The following is a 23,003-nucleotide window of genomic DNA, read 5'->3' on the forward strand; positions in this document are numbered from 1 at the left end:
GAATAAAAAGATTTAGCAGTAAAACATTCCGTTGTGGTAGGCTTCCTACTGGAATGACTGAGCTGGGGTACAAATTGCAAGACAGCTGGAAATAACGGATATACAGAATGAAGTTACTGTCGAGGTTTGAATATTTAAGCACCGTATCATGCAAATATGACATACACACTCATTAAGTTGCCATTCACGATGTCATTTCAATGGGACACAGATTTCTCTTCTGAAGTACTCCATAAATAATTCACAACTTGTCTTTTCATACACACAGATCACAACAGATTGTGAGATGAGATGCAAAATATTATACAGTTTATATCTGCTGCCACCCAACTGATATAAAACAATATATTTGAAGTATAAGTCAAACTTTTGGCATCAAAACTTCAACAAAGGATCACTTTCTGATGCATTTGTTTGCTCTAATTTGTCTGATAAATGTTAACTTGTCTAGAAATGGGTTGAGTTTATCTGCCGGCGTAGCTTGTGTTGGGAGAACCAGTCCACAAAAACTGTAGATTTTTACCTTGGAGAGAGTACAACAGTCGTATTTTTTGAAGCCTGAATGGTAAAGTAGACAATTGCTGTGAGGCATTTGTAAATATCCTAGCTACGGCTGTCAATGCTCTCTCTCTCTCTCTCTCTCTCTCTCTCTCTGATTTAGGAAATCTATTCCAAAGAACACTTAACTGAAAGTAGAAGTGACAAACCATTACTCAGACCCTCGCAGAGAATTTATCGCACAATTTTCAGAAAATGCTAGACGGCAGCTTAGAAGTCCGCCATAACTTTGAATGATGAAAATCATAGCAGTCACAAAGTGCTCTGTTGAAGCTCAAAAAAAAATTTGAAAATTTGAGCATAAAGGTTGCCATAGTAACAGATGTAATTTATCCTGGGAGTTATTCAAGGTTCGACAAGAATTGATGTGTGGGAACCCATCGCTGCAGTTCTTAGAAAATATCTTGATTCCTCGTTTACTCTGGTAATAAAATCTCTTAAAGTAGTTTGCCCTAACATCAACAGGTTTCCATAGTAACTGGCAAAGCCTGTAGCTTACGATCAATAAAAAAACCTGAACCACCATCGCTTCATTCGCTGTGGAAACACTTAAGTAGCTCTATCAGTTGTGGCATGATTTACTCCAGTCAGAACTCGTTGGATGCTGAACAAGGAGGAACGTGCCATCGTTAAGGCCAACCGATGATGGATTGCCGACTCAGCGCTTTTCTGCTCTGCAGCGTGCCTGATAATTGAGGGCACTGACAAAAGCCGGGGCTCGGATGAAAAGTCAGAGATAATGAGCCTGGAATTAGCCCAGAAATTGATGAGGGCAAGTAGATTTGAACGCTTTGGTGTTAATGGGCCGACATGAAATGATTCTAATCCGGGAACTTATATGCTATCTTCAGCACCTTTCATAGAATTCACTTTTTTTGCTTTTCTTCTCATCACAAAATAGATCAAGCGTTCCCTTTGCGAATTTGCTTTCAACATAATACATATCAATCAACAGTAGTTAGTTTCAAATATGGGAGCTACTACATGCTGATTCTGTTGTAATACTGATAGGACTAGAAAATGTAAACCATATTATGTACAAAGTTACCATTACTGTATTGTCAGTAGAGAGAGAGAGAGAGAGAGAGAGAGAGAGAGAGAGAGAGAGAGAGAATACCACACGATGGCTAAAGACAAATATTGTTTAAAAAACTCAAAAAAGGGAAACCTTTTGAAAGTTCCAAGCTTTATGCCATTTTAAAACATAACCATTACAGTACGGTATAGTGAAAGGCATACATCAACCTTGAAACAGAAACTGAATAAGATGCAAATTACAATGTGACATCCCCTTTTGCCATTAGATTTTAATATGTGTATAATTACTTGGTGGCTTTTCAAACTATCACTTCACAATAATCTCTTATTGATTTCAAACAATCTGTGAAAGACTTTCCCAATGTAGGGATGAATATTTGAATTTTGGCATTATGTCAAAAGTAATGCCTGCAGGTCATTTTTTTGAAAAATTGCTAATTTTGATGGACGTGATAATATGTTACACTTGTGGCAGATTCATACTCATAATACTGGAATTTCAGTCTCCTTGCTTGGAATACCAGCAAATTGTTCATCATGAAAACTCATTCAGAAGATATGTGAAAACATTTTTTTTGAGTAAACAGTGGCAAATGTTCATGCACAGTGGCACACACCATAGAACTTTCAACCATAGAACTCTAGCTTTAGACATTTTTTCAAAATCGAACATTTAACAGTTTTTTTTTCATTTATACATCTTAGGAACACAACTGAGGATGTTATGACAGTTGAGCATTCTACTGAAAAACAGTGTGCGGCAACTGAAAAAGAAGCAAAATTTTTCACAATGAGCATGAAAACATGATATCCACAATTTTACAGTATCGACAGGATGATGCAATGAGATGAAACCAACACCTTGATTCAATATCTGGGATGTTTTACAAAGGTTACAAGCTACTTTTGCTGATTCAGCAATTTAAATACCATCCCGTCCTCATATCTGTGAATTTCTATTTCCAAAGATTTGACACAGAGCTATGTTCAAATACAGAAATTCTCCATCAGAATGTTTCAGAAATTGATATCCCATTTCAAATATTCTGTCTGTCAACCCTATAGTTATACACCTGGCTTTTCTGATAGCAGACTGGAAATCCCCATGTATATAATAGTTTCGGCCTGAAAGGGTGAAGTTTTCTCTTGTAAAGTATTGGTAAAAATCTGTTGTTCTTTCACCTGATCAGGGCCTGTCTTTTCTCCCCCTTACAATCAGACCAACACTGATGATTTTAAAGACACCATGAAGAAAATAAGTGGATTCAGCACCTACAGAGGCCAATAGTTTGAGTACCAATTAATTACCAATATTGTTTTTTCAAAACATCTTCCCTGTGAGTGCTGCTACTTTCAATCAATCAATAATAGAAAGGTCTGGTATTATGGTAGAATGAGCCACAGTAAAGGATATTCTGACTCTAAAACGTTCACAATATTTGTGTTGTCTACTGCTTGGTTCACAATATTTGTGTGGTCTACTGCTTGAGGGGTTCATTTTGAAGATCACGGAGCAAAGAAAGTTTTCACCGGCTTATTTTTTTTTTAAATCGAAAATTTAATTTCTCCCCATAGAGTGAACACAGGGGTGGCAGCCATTGTGAATTTCAAGTGTCAGTACATATTGAGTAGTGAGCCTCTCTGGTACCAAATTTTGCACGGTTACTTCAAATTTTTCTTCTTCAAAAGGAACAGTTTAAAATTTTCTTGTGGAAGGTTTGAGCAAAGCTGTGTCTTTGAATTTGGAGGTGTGTACTACCTTAAATGTATTTTATCTGTATTTCCGTAAAGCTTATATTCTCAATGCTACAAATTTTGATTTGACGATAAAATAATACAGTTTAAAGAGCTATTTGAATCTTGTCTTTATTTTTTCCAATGGATTGACCTATCTGTTGTTATTGGTCCCATCAATGCTACACAAAGAAAAAATGCCATTCTCATTGTGTGCATTACATCATGTTGATGAAATTTCTACTACAAATACGATCTTCAATCTGCTGAAAGATACATGAAGCATGTTTTCTTTCTATTTTTGTCTTTTTTTGTTCTAAAACAGTCAGGAGAGGTACAAACAATTCTCACCAACATTGAACAGGTAACAAAATAAAAGAAGGGATTGTTTCAACACCTCACTTGTAATCCGCCACTTAACAGGTAATCTGTGAACAAACAGTGTTAACACTTTCACTGTTTGTCTTCCTGTTGCCTGTAACAATTTTGCTGGTAATTGAGGCACAGCTGCTAATCACTGAAACATGTGTTGGTTCTTCAGCAACAGTCCACATCAAGGTAGCCCACTATTCTTGTCATAACGCGAAACGTAAACATTCATTACCTGGGTTTTAAACAGTTGAAAGAATGGAGAAGATGACATGATTGACATATGAAGATCAGCTCTTGAAACAAGGTCCACTCAACTCACGTGCATAGTTTCACAGTCAGCGCATCTTTGTTGAATGAAGTTCATTGAGAGACAATGTCCCGCAGCAATTGCAACTTTGACACTGATAAAAGTTTAATGCATACACATGGAAGTTTTTGTCACCCATTAGATTTGACCAAGGTCACACACGCTGATGAAAATACAGCAGTCATCTCCCAAGATTCCAGCTCACCTAGGTGATACTCGTTAATGCCGACATATGGATGTTTTGTCACCCGTGAGATTCGGCCAAGGTTGCATGCTGTATGCCAATCAATAACTTGCATTTTCCTCTTAGGATTCTAGCTCACATGGATGATATTTAAATGAGGACTGGCATGAACGGGCCAGTCAAGGTTGAGTTACCTGTTCAAGCATTCCTTTAAAGGGTGCTTTGTTGTCATGGAAGGAAATCGCTCCCAGTCAAAGCAGGTACAGTTCTGTCTCAATTGAACGTATAGTAGGAAATGAGGAATATTTTTCACTTCTTAACAAGTAGTACAACAAGAATTATGGTAGAAGTCGACATGACTCTATCAACTGTACAGCATCTGAAGATTGCTGAATTCATTACTTCATACTTACATCAATTTTACATTTAATATGTACATATGTATGGATGGTACCGGTTTATTTTTCTTGTACCATTTATGTATTCTGTAGATTCTACATACGGTGTATGCCATTCATGTTTGTGTATACACCTTGGGAAACGATATGTGGATTACAGGGAAATTTGATTATTACAAGAGTGGCATTGATGGATGCGCAGCTGAAGTGAATTGTGACTCTCAGCAGGTAGAGTCCCATTGTTAGAGAAGTGGAGTCAGTTAGCCTAACAGAATCAGCCGATTTACATACCGGCAATGGAAAGGGCACGGACCTACCGATATGTTTTCGTGTAGCACTTTGGTTGCAATTAGACTCGCCAATGCATGCAATGATGGAAGAGGAAAAATCCACAATGCCCGGGGCTAGAGAGAGACTAATTAATTCATCGTGCTTGTAACATTTCAAGTAGGGGGAGGCCAAGCGTTACATTTGTGTTGGTGCAAAAACTCGTCTTTGCCCAACCGCGAAGATCGAACTCAGTCGAAGCCTGACCCGATGAGTGGCACACTCAGGTGACCACCAACCGTGACCAGCTGAAAAGACCCTCCCAATTCATATGCAAATCTGAGGATATTGTAGAGACAATCTCACTCTTGTTAGGCTCTTTGGTGCCATTTTCATCGCATCATATCGCAGCAGCTATAATGCAACAGCCCAAGCACGACAGTTTAATAGTGTTGTACATGTAGTTGCAAACCAACACTGTACATTACTCAAACACATCCCAGAACTAAACATGTACTAAAGTATACCCATGATATGTTACTATAGCTGAAACCCGTTCACCCCAAATTCCCTGTGAACAAGTCCCCAACCACCATTGATAACAATGAGTTTGGGCCAAACCATACCCTTTCTCTACCACATGTTGGTACAATCTATTGTTTTCAATGGCAAAAGTGGACTTCTACAAAGAGATATGGGGGTAAGAGGGTTATTCATGTTAAGGAATACCATGACACAAAAAAAATTCGAACACATGCACAATTATCCTTCACTCCATCAATAAAATTACGTTTGAAAATTGGAAAAAACTCTCATGAAAAGTTGCTTCAAGTGTTCAAGGTTTTTGAGAAATGTTGATACGGTTAAACTTCTGAAGAGCGTTCCTAAAAGTACACCATTGCTGTTCATGCATAGGCATCTACCGGTATGGTCCACAAAAAAGCAACAATGAGAAACAACAATTAAATACACACTCTTATTGACTGTTGAAAAGAACATCAAAACACATGTACAAAGTATTTAGGCAATGAGACCGACATGAAAACTTAGAAAAGTGTTATTTAATTTTTAAGTGTTATTTTATGTCATTATTTTGATGTTTTCTCTCTTTGTCTTTAGTTCTATAAATCTTTAAAATTTGATAAAAATGAGTAGTGTTTGGCAAATAAATGATGGCCTTGCACCAGGAAGAGTTCAAACATACACATCAATCATGAAAATCAAGTTCATCTGGTAGCAAGAGTTTGCTTAATCATGTAAATTTCCACAGAAAAGAAAAAACTACAGACTGGTTTACACACACACTTTATACCATCCACTGGAGATCTGTGGATATTCCCTAACATCAGGCTTCTCAAAATCCCCCTTCATAACATATTAATAGATGCAATCAAACAAGCTATTGTGAAATTTGATGAGGGAAATATCCAACACTGGAAATCATTGTGTAGGGGCGCAATATACGCCCCAATGGTAAGCCGGTTCTTCCAAGACAGCCTTGGGGGCTACTACAACATTGTATACTTTTCCATCCATCGTTAGAAGCCTAATATTATGCAGAATGTACATTGCAGGCTCTCAAAATGGAACATTAATTCAGGAAATCACACACCTGTGTGTATTTGAAACATTCATAGACATTTTAAGCGCCAAGGATCTGGCGTGTTTGGTGAGCTATCTTTACAGTGGAAGATTCAACCGGCAGATCATGGGTGCTCGTTTTCTGCCTTACTCATGCATGCTGCAAACAACGCCTCGGGGCACTCAGTTTAGAGGTTCTCCATATTTACATTCTGCTCTGTAAATGTCTCCATTCTCCTCGGATGTTCAAAGATAAACTGTTCTCATTCCGCGTACCAGAGAGGGCACAGGCTTTTCCCCATTTCTACGACTAAAAAAATTGACATGTAAATTTGAGGATCATTGCTCTAAATTGACTTATGGCGCCCTACATCTGCCATTTGGAGAATTTGTTAAGCATTCATGAAATGCACTGCGCAATGCACAAAAGTGAATGAAATTTACAACCCTCTGCTGTCGTTGCTCTTTGCTTCCAAAGGAAGACTCCAATCTAGCACAATTCAAATTTATCATGAGCATCCACAATTTGATAACAAAGTTATTTTATCTGAGTTTCACATAGACATATATATCAAGAACTACAGGGAATCATTCCTATTTGCCACAATGCCCTGGTGGACAGAAATGGGCGAAAACGTCAAAGAAAGCATGATTTGAAATAACCCACTTTGCTTTGTAGTATCTAGTACATTTCTCACAGGAAACTCACTTGCTTCAATGGTACTGAATTGCTTTCACTATATTCTGCCGTTCTTGTGGCTCTTTGTAGCCTACTGTATGTAAAAACCAAGCACAATGGAAATTGTTTGTCCTCCTATTAGGGATAATGGATGTCCCTTAGTGAATATATTGTGTTTCACATTTGAATTGTGACAGTCACATCACCGTATCTTGTGACAGCTTTTTTACCATGTATGTTACATTGGATCTGATCCGGTTGTTCTGACGATGTGCTGAACTGTCATTCACCACCTCCTCTGCGTTAAGTATTCCATTCATTCATGACAAGTTGTTGAGATATATTCAGATTTCACTATTGTAAAATTTGTTTTAATATAATATTTATAGATCTATGTAAATGGCAGAATTATTTTCATTATGCTAATGAGCCAGGTAACAACAACTTAATAAGCAGTAACTCAGTTTGTTAAGCCACACAGATCAATTGGAATAATTAAATTTTAAACTAACTAAAAATATGGCTTTCAATATTCCATATTGTACTAATGAACAATTGATTTCAAAATAAGGACGTTCAGTCACACGCTGCATCTTTGCTCTGTATTATCTCAGTTATTTTTAGAAAGACATAAACAACTAAGAATGATAAAATTTACTGTAGGTGCTGATCAGAGTTCACTTTTAATCAGCAAATGTGGAGAAAATGGAAACACACATTGACACAACCAAGTGAAATGAATACGTATTTAACTTGAAGCGGACACCTTCAAAGAAAGGTGATGGACAGACAGATAGGATGCCCAGTGGCTGAAACAGAGCGTGGTACACTGAGCAGTCAGCTACACTCAAGAATGTACAGAAACCTAGAAGCTGGTCAAGTGAACAGAAGAAACATGATTGCTCTGCACTGGTAAAACTTCAGTGAATAAAGCGATGCTTTCAGGAACCGATGTTGAGCACGTTCGGACCTTAAACAATAAACTCGCAACCATCACCAACCAGGGAACATACACCTGTTTACACACAATCTAACACAGTTAATTACAATTCAACATTCATGAGCGTTTCTTCTGTCACCAGAGAACCTGCACTACGCTCCTCTACACATAGATCAGGGCTCAAGTACAGAGCAAACAAATTACTGTAAGACTTTCAGCACCTATCACTCACACACGCATACACACTCAGAGCCTGGGGGGCTATGGCTTCATTCCAAACCACTTGCTCATTCATGATCATATCACTCAACTGAGATACTGATATTCAACATGCTCATTTCTTGCAACCGCGCTTGATGAGAACACTTGTTTAGCTTGCAAACTGTGGACAAAGGGAGCCCACCGAAAATTTGCACTTCCCAATACAGCGCTTTAAAAAAACGGGCACCCATTCAAAAAGCAGCTTATCTGTTCAAACAAAGGGGAGCGTTTGAAGCTTCCATTTGTTTCTAAATTGCAATACTTTACCCTCCACTGTGTTCCCTGCTTTTTTTAATTCCTCAGGGATTGGTTGCGGCAGAAAAATGCACCACAGTGAATAGGAATACGGTCACCGGTGTGTTAAGTATTTCATGTTGAGAAACCAGGTGAATGGTCATAGGGGAGGTATGGTAACTTCAATAACCCACTGTACTTACGTACTATGGTGAACATGATCTCCAAAACTAAAGCTGAATGAAGACTCTACAGCTATACAGATTACCTTTACATCTTATCATCGTTTGACAAACAAAAAGTTAATTTTTAAAATTCACTTTTCCGACCTTAGGTCGTGTTGTTACAATCTGCTAGTCCCCAGACATCAAGGCCACTCCTGCTAATTAGCATGTCTAATTGATTTTCCAGTAGATTGCCACCTGTATGTTAGTGCCTCTTACCATAAAATAGGGTTTGATGAAGTGATAACACTGACAATAGATCAATCCAAAAAAACTCATTTTCTGGGTTTGTTTCATGCTGTAGGTTTATACTGTTACTCTCCGATATTTATCTATCACTGATAGGCCTTGTGGCTTCTGAAGAGACCTGTTTTGCTCTCACAACTTTCTTTTCGTAATCAAGTGAAGTGAGTTAAATGCCAGCTAATGACACCCTTGAAACAATAGCCACACACTGTTACATTGTTCTCGCCTTGCACAAATGGCTGCGATATTGCCTAATTAATTTGGAAACTGGGTGAAATTTACGCTCGTTAATCAATTAGTCTTACCGCTACACAATGGAATTAGGGTGATTGGGAGGCTTGTCAAAGCGCGGGGATTACGGCGCGGAAAGCAAACACCACTTGGCGGTGATGTTTCAATGCGCCCAAACCGTGTCGCCAGAACAAATGAGTCGCTGACGCGATAAAAGGGTCACCTCTGAGATCATAGGAACGTGTCAGACGGAACGCTTGCGGTGATGTATCACTTTCAGCTGACTATGTTGCCGGCGAAGTAAAAAACGCTGATTGTTCTTTTATAGTTTCTGCAGCAAGTGAGAGGGTATTATCTAGAATATTGGCAAACTGACGCAGTAAATGTGTAATTGCAAAGGCTTTCGTGACAGCAAACGCCGCTGTTTCTTGATGTAGCCGAATAAACTATTTTATGAAGCCACCGGGTTGAATGCGGTCACTTACCTGATACTGTTTGCACATAGCCGGCAAAGAGGGCGAGTTTTTTGTGCGTGTTCAACGCGAAGAAAAGGCTGGAGAGGGATAGGAGCGCTCCCAACGAACACATTATGCAGCCTCCACCGAAAAGAACCACAGCAGCCTGCCATACCCCGACGGGCAGTGTCATCAAATCAAACCGTCCCCCTCCAAATATTTGACAAACTTCTATGCTCCCTGGCCCGGGGGAGTGTACGCAATAACTGTACAGGCCAAAGCTTGACAAGTCCAAGTTTCCAGATTTGATGAACCATGTCGGCGCGACGAAGCTGGCACACAGGGCTGAAGCCAGTGCCAGTGATAGTAACGTCCAGAACACGGACAGAGGTGTTATTGTTACTGAAGACATTGTATAATGTAAGATCGAGCTATCCCCTCATCTACGAATGTCGTTCAGAAAGTATATGTTCTCTGGGTACATAGCTAGGAATCGGATCTAAGGCGTAAATTTATCCTCACAAAACTTTTCCAGGTAATCTTTCTTTGCCGTGACACGAAGTACATCAATGATGCTGCAGCTCGCAGATGTGCATTTGATTCCGGGCGCAGCTCAGCTCAAATTATTTTCACTGTTATTGGGCCAGTTCCGAAATTATATGCCCGCTCTCGGCAAACTGCCGCGTTATTCCAAGAAAGAAAATCAGTCACGTAGCCATTAACTTCTTTAACAATAAAAATAGAGAGCTATCGTGATGTTTTCGGGTGACAAACACTTGTAAGTTGCACTGATCATCAATTGCCCGAGGGCGCACAACATGTATCCAGCGCAGGTGTACGCCTACAAACGTACTCAGGTGCCCGTAAAGCGAGAACTGTCACCGGTGACTAGGAAAGTCGCTTGCCGGTTCAGATGCATCCGATGAATGTTTCACTCTTGATATCGTTACAAGAAACTTGCTGGGTGGTAAATAATCAGCGACAGCTCACACGAAGTTGGAAACATGTGCTTCATTTACACAAACGGATCGTTTGCAGTGCACTGTAGAGCAGATCGCACACGTATAAGTTCCGTGGATGTTAACACTTCCGCAATCAGTTCATGAATGAATCGAGCGAGAAGATACTCTTACCCAGAGTCCATCGCTGCTGTACACAATCTCACGATGTCTCGCGATAATTGGCGAAATGTCATTTGAGCGACCTTTGACCCTTTCCTGATTCCATTGCTCAAATCTCGACTTTCCTTCTAATGAAACAAATTAATTTTTACCTAGTTTGTTTTGTCGCGTCGATGGAATTCCGTTTAATGTGAAAGATAGATAGGGCAGACCTTTGACCACGCCACACTACGTATCTGCGTCTCATTAATCCAATATGGCGACTCGCAGAGGAGACGTTCTATGTCGGAAGATTTTTCATTGAAAAGATTCCAGTAATTTCACAAGAAAATGGACAAATTTTGATACTGCAAATGTTGGATGGATCTTTAGAGCATCCCTGGATGGTGTAAGATGCCCTTTTTTAAGAAGAAGTCGGGTAGGTCTCAATGTTATTATGTCAGAAATTTTCTAATGCCGGCGAATATACTCTCTGACTATCTGACGTCAGATATAAAAACATATCACATAATGTTCATTAGGAAGATAGAAACTTTCCCCCGTAGTCTCTTGAGTGATACACAGTTTTGCCTGTACAGCATATGCATTTGATAAACTTTAATAGAAATAGTGCCCACTGAAGGTCGCTGGCAACGTGTTCATGGCGAATGACCCTGGATTTCATTTCTCACATTCCCATATCCCTGTGGGCGTATACCCCAGCAAACCAATATGGCTACCCCAGCTGATATAAACTCAAAGTTTGTGAGGGACGAGTTGCCCTGTTAGTATCTGCCGCTTTACCTGTATTAATAATAATTGGCAATGCTGATGTATGCAATTTGACTTTGTGAAATAAATAAAAAAAGTAAATAGACACAAATTGAATTGAAAGACTGAGCCGCAACAAGATTTTACACGTGTAGCTGCAAAATTGTAGCTCTACGGTGAGGCGGTCGGTGAGTTTTGGTTTTTGCGACATCGCTCACCAGTAGAGCTACAATGCCGAAGGCCCTGTAGCATACAAAATAAGCGCGCCACACATGGCGCGGCATTTTCATGTAAAATCCCGCATATTTACTGCATTTGGTCGTACCGATTTATCACTACTGAAGACTAAACACTATACTACACTAACCTTGTCGTTTATGGGTTTGGTATTAGCGCGAACACGTCGATCGCGTTCCATAAACATTGAGCGTGTTTCTGGAGCCGCCATTACCGGAAGTTGGTAATGGCGGCTCCAAGAAATGTTTTTGGAACGCGATCGACGTATTTGAACAAATACCAAACCCCATAAACGACAAGGTTAGAGCAGTCTACTGTTAAGTCTTCAGTAGTGATAAATCGGTACGACCAAATGCAGTAAATATATGGGATTTTACATCAAAATGCCGTGCCTTGTGCAGCGTGCTTATTTTGTATGCTACAGGGCCTTCGGCATTGTAGCTCTACTGGTGAGCGATGTCGCAAAAACCAAAACTCACCGACCGCCTCACCGTAGAGCTACAATTTTGCAACAAGATTTTACACGTGTACTTGTGTCCCAGACTTGAATATTGTCTGTAAGAAAGTGGTAGCCCAATGGTTACAATATCAAACCATGGAGGTACCATAATACCTCCATGACCAAATATACCAACATGCATGCATGTGTATTTTCCTGTGTATGTTTGTCTTCTGCTAAGTAGCTAAGGAGCTATATACTGTCGATAGCTGTCGTGTATAACTGTTTTAGGCCTGTTGACTTTGCTTTAGTAGCAGCATGACACTCAGGGCCACTACTGATTTACAGGGTCAGTAACCCTGGCTAGTACAAGCCTTTATCACTCAGAACTGCCCTCTGCATTGAATAAATGCACTGCGTACTGCACTTGCTGTAGGTAAAGTTTATTGATTATGCACTGGAGCGACATTTCTGTACTCCCCAGTACAACTGCACTTACAGGAATTGTGGTTACAAATTTTATGACAATTCGATTAAAATCCCTTGGAAAAATCACCATGTGTATAATTAATCGAAAACAATGTGTTACATATTATTAAAACATTACATTAAGTGTTACGAGAACTTTGTATGCACAGATTATGCTGAAAATAAGTTTTTTAAGAGCGGTTGTTTACATATGATATCATCAGACATGTAGCAATCAAAACAAGATTCAACATGTAACATTGTATGGCTGCACAAATTTCAATTACCAAAACCATCAACATTAGAGACACCTTTGATATCACAACGTTAGCCAGCAAAACTCTCACAGTAATATTGTAATTGGTACTGAAAAGCAAGGAAAATTTAATTTCAAGCAAAATGTTCTCCTTATATATACTCCTTATATCTTTCAAAATGGAAATTTTCTTTTTTGACAGAGTAAAAACGTACATTACTTAATAGTTAAAGATTTCATCTTTCATAGTCTGTCTTATCTTGATCACTACACAAGGATGTGTTTTATTCTGAATTTTGTAGCCTCAATGCGAACCAGCTGATCAAATCTCAAGATTTCTTCACTTCCTGAACCCATGAATTGCTATTTTTCGTTCTATATTTCTATCCAGACAAAAATCAAAGAGACAGTTCACAAGATAGCAAAAAGAGAAAACAATCATCTGGAAGCAATAAATCATCCCCAGTCCACCCACCTAGTCCATCTCAAATTCCAAATGGAAAAGCTGGTGGTAATGTGTCAGACGCTGCATCTGCAGGTAGTGGTGCCAGACCCAAAACACCTCTTCTGAGGGTTGGAAGTCGGCAAGAAACAGCTGTTGGTGACTTAGGATCAGGTGTGTAGACGTGATCTGTTTTCATCATTTGGTGTTACCCTTTCAATTTCAGCATACCGTAAAGTAATCATTTGTAAACTTTTCATAGAAATTCACTCAATGCAACCTCCAACTTTCAACAAGGTTGTGAATGTGTTATTTCTCTTTGCGATTTAATGTATTGTCTTGTTATTTTGTACAAAACAGGCTCTGTGTTTCTTTATTTTGTATTATAACACTCCTCATGCAAACATTGTGTTGTGATTCGTTAACTTGTGGTGCCATGGTATGCATAATTTTGACAATGATACATGTACATGCAAAGAGCAAGTTGTCATTAAGCAGTTTCCAAAACTGTTGACCAGTTAACAGTTTGGAATAACTGTTGACTGGGGAAATATGAAAGTGCCATCTACTCATGCACACATTCTAGAACACACAAATAAGATGGCAGTTTTATCTGCAACCAAGAAAAGTGATGACATCTAAGGAGCTTCCTGATTTTTCAGCGAGAAAATTTGATGAGGTGTGTTATAAAACATAGATATTGACTGACAATGTTTTGGTAACAGTATATATTTGTGTTCCCTCAGGCCTGAGAGTCACCCAAAACAGTCTGTTTCCCTCAGCCGTAGGCCTAATGAAGCAGACTGTTAGGGCCAACTCTCAAACCCTTGGGCAACAAAAATAATGCTGTTGCCCTCATGGCCAGTCAAGATATGTATACTGTTGAAATTGTTATAACTCATAGATAGTTATATGGACAAGTGGCAAGTCTTTACAGAAGTAATGATGTTGGAGTCATTAATATTTATCAATTAAAATCATTACTTTTTATTTCATAAATAAATTAAAGCAGAAATATTAGGAACAAGTCCAAATAAAACGTACAGTTGGCTTTCAGTATTGAGATTCCCAGTCATTTGGTCAGAATCATAGACCACTTTTACACAGGTTGTGTTACCAAATTACAGAGCATTCACAGGTAGCCACTAGCACTGACTATGGAGGATCTGTAGCATGCGATATCTCACAGGACTTCCAGAAAGTGACTACCATGGAGAAGTTAACTCTCTGTAAGGTGACAATGAAAGCAGTCTGATTGTATGTCAAAGGGTATACTGTAATTTGACTCTGGTATGATTGCCAGTAGCTTTGGTGGTGTTGTAAAAATCCGTGCAAATAAAAGAAAAAAACCACTTTTGTATGAACAGGTTCACAGTCACCATTGATAATAATGAGTTTGGGCCAAACTATGTAAATGAATGGGTTAAAGTTTACTTTCACTGTCTTACAGGATATGCCATAACCAGCAAAACTTCAGTGCCAAAATATCAGTCACGGTTGTCCAAGCCATTACAGGATGTGCTGTACGACAGCCACGGAGCACTGCCATACCTCATACAGTACATGGCGTCTCAGGGATGTCCACAACTCGTGCAATTCTGGCTAGCCGCAGAAAGCTTTGGCTCCATCACATGGACCAAACTTAGAACTGAATCTCTGAACACCGTGAGCAAGAGCAGCGTGATTGGCGCCAACAGCCCGTCTGAATCTCAAGGACTCATTCCCAGCAATAATGCCAGCCAGCAACAGAATGCTGCAGCAACTCCTGATTTGAAATCACAAAACTCAACTGAGTTACCATCAGAGCCATCCCAGAATTCCGCCCAGTTGGATCTCAACGAGGATTGCAGTGGAGACAGGGAGGGGTCAGTGACGTCACTGAGAAATGATTCCGAGCAGAACGCCAGTGCCGAAAACAAAGATTTACAAACATTTTTTGATGAAGAGAGGTCGAAAGAGGTATTGCGGAAAGGTGAGCCTCCATCACATACATAGACATACCTGTATCTTTCCTAGACCAATGTAACATATATCATATTTATGAATGAAATGTGTTTGTTTTGCCTAGCAAATCCACTAATATCCATGCCCTGCTTCGAGTAGCTCTCTCGTATATCCTGAAGAGGGTGGCAAACAGTGAGCTCTGAAAGAGCACACTTTAGCCCTTTCTCACCCATTTTCCAATGTGAAGGTCCAACTTTGCCATGGACAAGAATAGGGTTATACTAACATTTGATGCTGGTAGGGTTGTACAGTGAAACCATGAATATTCTTGATTTGTCATGGCAGCAAATAAAAAACTTGCCGTTTATTTTAGAAATTCTGTCAGTGTTTGTCAATCTTCGGATATCTTTTGACATTGGTGATATCAAGAAGTGAATTTACCAAGACAGAGTTTGGAGGTCATATCACATCATTCACAAGTGAGTCTCCATTTTAACTCGACAGCTGTAGAGAATGATGCCATCAACATATTCACAAAGTACCTAGGTCAGGACGCAGCCTACCCGATAGGAATATCAGATGAGCTCCGAACAGAGATTATACGTAAGTAGCTGGATGAGTCTTGCCTGTATCTTGTCACCGACAGATGTGTATATCATGTACCGGTATAGCATAAGAGACAAACATACATTGCACTGTTACTGAATACAGTCTCAACATATCAGGTGTGCTGTATGTCATTGGTTTCACTATGAAGATTTCTAGCGCCAATTTTTTTTGCATGTTTTTTTTCTCAGATTTATATCTCTGTCAACAGTTTCAAAACCTTAACAACACATCACTATGAGCACTTCCTTGTGTTGACTCTGTGGTTGTTATTCATGTAGACATTAGATACAAATCATGAAAGGGGAGTTTCCTCTATGTTTTTCATGACAAATTGTAGGAAGTTGTACAAGAGCAATTTCCCATCACTATTTGATGAAAATATCTTGGTGCATTTGCATTGAAAGTATTGTTGTACCGTACTTTCTCTGTCAAAGAAACCAAGAATATCAGGTAAGCTGAAGTTCAAATTTTTAAGGCCAAACAAGCATCAAACAGGGGTTAATCTTTTTGTGACTGACTTGAATTTTGTGGAAAATATCATTTGACCCATAACATTTGAAACACTAATAAATTCATGTACAAAACAGCTGCCACTAATTTTGTGTAAGTTTGAGGCTTCAAAACTACACATTCATACTGACAGCGTTGATGGGCTTTGGACAGATGACCTCAAATCAATTTGAACTTGGGAAGACTGTTTGATTTTGCTAGTTCATTGACAATTCAGGGCTCCTTCAACTAAATCCAGTCAGGTAATTGCAAATTGTATCCACCTGGGAGAAAAAGAGTTAATATTAAACTGTAAAGAAGTCATTCACTGTGCAAATGTTTCTGTACTACTCAGTGTAGAAACGTGTGTGATTTATAAATCTACACAATAATTAGCAATGCTTTTCTTTGCACTACAGTATAATACCAAAGTTCATATCAAAGATTTCTCACAAGTATATTGAGTTTCTCATTGTAAATGCAACAATGACAAAATTTGGCCACATTTCAGGCAGCAGTGTCTAATGTTGCACATGTGTAGCTGTATTTAGTACCAAACATGTACCTGCAAACAGTGCTATTTAGAAATAGTATCATGCCATGGTCTTGAGTTGGATCAGTAGAACATAACACGTACATGTGTGACATAGCAGGTCTGGAATTACATCTCCAGACAGCAAATGAGTGGAATAACATGTTGGACACAAAAATATCATCAACATCATCTTCAAAGAAGGAACAACAAATGAACTTGACATAAAAAGATAGAAGGTGATCAGGAAAAAATTGACAATTTATTTTCATTCTTGTTCAATACATTTCAATCGAGTGTTGGTAGACAACCTTGTAGAATCCCAGTATATTACAATGATCGGCCCTATTTATTTTACGATGCTCACCATGTCAGATTGGGTAATACTTGCAGTTTCAATTTACTGAGACTGCTTTAATTCAGTGCCAGCGAGACCCTACCATGATTTTTATTTGTATTAACAGGTTTGTTTATCCATCAGCAAGTCAACTAGCAACATTGTCTCCAAAACTACCATTAATTTGATTATTGTCATCGTATTAATTTTCCAACACCGTTTAAAAAGTGCATCAGGTGGTATAATCTGTGCATTTGGCAAAATTCATGGTTAAAATTATATTATTGTGGTACTTTTGGTCACAGTGCTTGACATGACTTGTCACAACCATGAATTCTTCACCTCAATTTGCCTGCGTATTGATCCAACCACTCTATGGAAAATGATGGGACAAACAATTGGATATGCCAAATACCTGTAACGTACATGTTGATCAAAATGTATGGCTATTTGTATGTGCCCTTGCTATTTTTCATAGTGTTCTGTTTTTGCTGTTAAAATGTAGTAGGTATACTCAATTTTAGTCCGCAGATGTTTGAGAATATCAAAATGAAACAGACAGGAAATAACTTGATACCTATGTGGTTGTTGATATCGTGTTCAGTTTCATATGATAAAGGTATTGTTTACCTTTGAAGTTAACATGATTCATAAACCCTAACAAATCACACCAGAAATATAACGCAGGTTTGGACATGTTTAAAGAATAATGAAACCATTTGTAGTTGTATAGTAATGTAAAATATTAATATTTTCAATGAGCAGGTTTCATAAACTCTAAAATTCATACCATAAATATGATGCAAGTTTCAACGTGTGTGTAAAGGAACGTGCTGCACAGCCACATGAAAAGAAGAAACAATAGAACATGTTAAGTAGTCAGTTATTTGAAATCTATCCATCGGGATTCTTTATTACAGCATCACTTTATCAAATATCTCAGAGTTCATAATTTTTCTCAGTCTATACTAAGGTGTGTTGGTAATGTGTTCACCTCATGTCATGGCAAATTGAAACAAAATGCTGATAGGTGTAAGGTAAAGCAATATAGACAAGGCCAAAGTCCTAAAACAGTTCATTTTCAGATGTATTGGGGACAAACAAAAAATGTAAACATGCCTATTTCCATCTTATTCTCTCTGTGCTTGGTTCTGTTTAGGTGTATCAACAAACAAAACAAGAGAATTCATGTAATCTATTTCATTACTGAAATCTGTGCAAATAGTATCAGAACACAGTGTAGGGACTGTGATCAGACTTTGATGTACCCATAAATGCGTCTTTTTTCATGGTAAAATGTCAAAACATGTTTTTACCACCGAAGTTGTAGGAAAAATAAGATTTGAGGATTTCAGTTTATCACTGCAGATATTTTTCATTTTATGAATCTCATATTAAATTTTCGGCCATCAAAGTTTGAGAGTATTCATCTGTTTGGGGTAATTTATTCTAAGAAAGTTTTCAGTAATGCAATGGTGTTTGACATCAGTAAATTTGATAGTAAAACTGTACAACAGCATATGGCACAACAAATAGTTTTTCTGATTTCTACGTGGAGAAATATATCTTTTATCTAGAGTTTCTAGGGGTTTTAACATTTCAGATGGTACAACATACATTTCGTTTGATGCGGATCTGTGAATGGCTGTAATTTTGTGCTGGCATGACAAGAAAACCCACGAATTACAAGATAATAGATCTAATGACCAACCTAAAATGAGATCAGAGATCAATTCCTTGTGATGCATCTAAAGGAGGCCTGTGACAATCCTATATTTTAAGGTAGACTGTGCCTCAGAGACAGATATTTGGGCTGTCAAATATTTTCAATACTTTTCTGATCTACCACTTATAGGGGCCACATTACATGCTTGCTGGCAATGATTTTATTGATTTTCACTGACTTGGCAAGATAATGGTCCTGAATGCCAACTTTTTGGCACCCTGAAAATTAATACAATTTCCAACTGCGGGGCAGGATTTACGCATAAATCTTTGTATAATATAATGGCATAGGCTACAATCTGTATGTGTGTAAAGCCAAGGCCAAGTGTAATCTGTAGGAGGAAATATAGCTGCTACTTCAGAAATAATTTGGCCAATTTTAAAATTGCATCCTCTCATGAATAGGATGAACACTTATCCTTTGCAGACACACATCCAAAAATTCAAGTTCAAACCATCTCAATCATTACAAGTTTAAGAGGATTTGGAAGGATTGAAATGTGTAAGCAGAGGTTGCCACTGTTAATATGTGCTATTCACAAGGCAGTGTATTTTGAGTGTAGTTTTTTCAAGACTCTTTTTGCGCCATTGTGTTTCTAGGAAATAGCCAATATTATATCAAGATTTGCCCTAACAGAATTGAAATCGACCGGTTGTAAAGGTGTCAAAATTATTGAATGACACCATGACCCAAAAGAATGCAGACAACTGAGTAAACTTTACAAATTTTCTCACAGGGAAGTCCATAGTTGTAGCTTGTAATGGTAACTTTAATTATAGCATACACATTGGATCCTTTGGAATCAGTGTAATTATTTTATTGAAAAAAACAAATATTGATACATATGGTTAACTTACATACAGGAGCTGAATTGAATCAGTACCATTGTATCAAACCAAACAGAATATAATGAGGTAGTGTTAGCTCTAATATTATGTATGTTTGGGGTAACTTTTTATGACCTGGAGGCATGGACTGTAACCTCTCAAGAGAAATATGATACAACTGACATCTGTGACTTGAGTTGTGACCATGTCAGTAAAGGAATGATTAGCGGAAAGCTTCTTAGAATCAAACTTTGTCAATGTATGTTTGAGAAATCACGGTGACTATGGAGAAATTAAATACACATGCATGCATGGACAGACAACTCCATGCCCCTTTCCATAAAACAAGAAAAGCTCTGTCATAAACTATTATTGTTCTTTTCTGTCCGTCAAAATTTTGTATTTAATAAAAAAACTGATATGTTAACATTCTTGTGTTGGATGGTTAATTCCATTCATGCATGTCATTCATACTGACAAAGGTACGTTGTATGAACATTATAATTTACTTACCAAATATAGCCATACAATATTTGATATCAAGTAATTAATATTTTCACAGAGTCAGAGGACTCATACCATTTTGAAGTTGTCTAGTTAAGGAAATACACAGCTTTAAACTGAAAGTTTTTTTAATATTTGATCAGAATGAAAATCTAGAGCAAAAGTTAAGGGTGAACTTGCAAATTTTGGTACCTGAGTCTCTGAAAGAACTAACCTATTAACAATGTACCAACATTTGAAATTCAAAATGGCTGTGGTACCATGTGTAGCTCTATAGGAAAAATTGAATTTTTGATTTTCACAAACACAAGACTGTGACTGTGACTACAACACAAACAGCAGAGCACCATGCATAGTGAAAATTCAAGGCACATTCTTCCATACAGGGATATATATCCACCTGAATATTATATTTAAACAATAATGTACCCCCTCCCAGCCATTAATGGACAAAGGCTAACTTTGCACAACATAATGTACAAGGCAAAGCCAAGTACATTATGGATTGCAAAGTTTGCGTGAGTCCATTATGGGCTGGGAAAGGGGTACATTATTGCTATTATTCTCATAGTTTTGACAGTGTCAGTGAATTTGTAGATGTAGAAAACATCTTGGGCCACAATGCTGCATAATCAGATACATTATCAGTAATAATCTGGAGGATGATGTCACAAAATTCACTGATATTGACAAAGCTATAATACATGTATAATGTGTAACATCGTATCCTAATACACAGACCAAAGAAATCTTGAGCACTTTCAGTATTTAGAATTGCACACATCTGCAGCAAAAAGCTGTAGATGTGTCACAGGCATTCTGCTCAACAAAAGGCAGAGTGCCTTACCTGTGAATCGGCAAAGTGCCATATCTGCATTATGACAGATGTAGATGGCATAACAACCACTGAACATCAATGGAAAATCAGATTTCAGACAAATTCTGTGTATTTGATCGAAATGTGGGAAAGAGTTTCATGAAAACGTATGGTTCAAAATGAAGAAAAAGTCTTCATTTCTCAAATTTTCACACCCACTACACATGAGAAAACCAGTTGAAAGTGTTGATAAAAATGTCTATAATGCAAATACGATGTGCTTTATGTCAGAAGAGTTGTCAGAATTATGTCTTTAAAACATTCTTGTTGATTTTTAAGTCAGAACTGCAGAGGAGGTAGCCGAGTATGCTCAACGCCAAGGAACTTATCAGATTGATATCTGCAATAATGAGTTTAATGTTTGATATTTCAGGAAAGATATGCAGAGAAGATGGCCAGGTTGATCCAAATTGTTTTGTTCTTGCCCAAGAACATGTCTACAAGGCTCTACAAACAGAGTAAGTTGTGACTTTGTGAAATATGTTGACAGGCCAAAGCTTGTTTAGATGTGTAATTTGGTTGATGATTGGCCTTGACTTTATGTGTGTCCATGTCCAATTTTCAAAATAATCTTTCAGTGATATGTACAAGGTTAAAAATGAAAAGTGTCATCACTCTTTGACCTTTTGCCTGTCCACTAGTTTCCTCTCAAAGAAGAATACTGATGTAAAAATAAGCATAATAATATGGTAACAGTAATAACAATGGTAATACACACCCCTAAAAACATGAATTTTTAAAACTTTTCCCAAAACTTTCCTGGAGAAAACTTTATATCACTTTCTTTCATAATCAAGAAAAAAATGGGGCAACTATGCAAACCGTAGGACTAGAGAACAAATTGATTTTCTAAACAGCTGTCCACAATGTGTAATGAAAAGTCTGCCTTGCCTTTACCTATAATGAAATCAAAATGTTGTCCACATCCAATTCATGGGGCTTACAAAAAATTCAAAGGAATATACATGATTTTCACTTTGTTATGAATGTTAAGCAATGGGACACGAATGAGTCAATATCTACCGGTATACTTTAGTCCATAGCAGTAGGCTACACTACAGGAAAACCATCCCACTTCTATCTCTTCACACTTATAAAGGTAAATGTTTTGTATTATGTTTTCAGATATTTTGACTCATTCCTCCAAAGTGAGTACCACTGTAAATACCAAGTTGATGTTCTTACAAGTGGCAAAGTGTACTTATCAGATGTACTCTACAATGAATCATCCATGTTTTACTTCATGGAGGTAAGTCACACAACTGTTCTCTGTCCTTGTGGTGAATGAATCACGTGTGGGGATAAAATACCAACATGTTTCTTGGAAATCTAGAGACACATTCGCTGAATGATTTGTTGCTCAACGCTGTTTTACCGGTATAATTGTAAAACAGCAACGACCAACTAATGATTCAATTACCGTTGATCTAAATGTAGATCCAGTCAAGCAATTGTAAACTATGGAGCTACATGAAGTTCAGAATGTGATGGTAACAGGGCAAAAATTTGCAAGTCCTTTGTCAGCCTGTTGGACAATTTTAACAGTTCTTGCTCACATGTACCCTGTTCATATACAGTAACACACTAAGAGCATACAAAGCAGTCGTATTTTAGACTAAGTATTGAATCAATGAAAAATTGAGAGTGTAGTGTAGTCAATGTAAAAAGTGAGTTACTATTTCAATAGATACATCATGTGTAAATACGACTGAAGAGTGGATTGTAGCGTTTAAAAA

The 23,003-nt window shown here is 37.9% G+C and overlaps 2 protein-coding genes across 2 annotated transcripts in view; one reads left to right on the forward strand and one right to left on the reverse strand.

Annotated features, from left to right (window-relative positions):
* The window catches only part of LOC139145171 (LHFPL tetraspan subfamily member 7 protein-like), a 98,710-nt gene extending 87,893 nt beyond the window's left edge, over positions 1-10,817 (reverse strand). The window contains exon 1 of the mRNA XM_070716157.1: positions 9,740-10,817. Within this exon, the coding sequence (XP_070572258.1) occupies positions 9,740-10,121 (382 nt within the window). The 5' untranslated portion in view covers positions 10,122-10,817. The remainder of the gene's footprint in view (positions 1-9,739) is intronic.
* A 61-nt stretch (positions 10,818-10,878) lies between these two features.
* LOC139145170 (A-kinase anchor protein 10, mitochondrial-like) overlaps positions 10,879-23,003 on the forward strand; it is a 28,609-nt gene continuing 16,484 nt past the window's right edge. The window contains exons 1-6 of the mRNA XM_070716156.1: positions 10,879-11,248; positions 13,372-13,596; positions 14,873-15,394; positions 15,871-15,969; positions 21,641-21,725; positions 22,393-22,516. Of these exons, the coding sequence (XP_070572257.1) occupies positions 11,224-11,248; positions 13,372-13,596; positions 14,873-15,394; positions 15,871-15,969; positions 21,641-21,725; positions 22,393-22,516 (1,080 nt within the window). The 5' untranslated portion in view covers positions 10,879-11,223. The remainder of the gene's footprint in view (positions 11,249-13,371; positions 13,597-14,872; positions 15,395-15,870; positions 15,970-21,640; positions 21,726-22,392; positions 22,517-23,003) is intronic.

The sequence above is a fragment of the Ptychodera flava genome, chromosome 12 (genome assembly GCF_041260155.1).
Source record: "Ptychodera flava strain L36383 chromosome 12, AS_Pfla_20210202, whole genome shotgun sequence".
NCBI classification, from domain to species: Eukaryota; Metazoa; Hemichordata; class Enteropneusta; family Ptychoderidae; genus Ptychodera; species Ptychodera flava.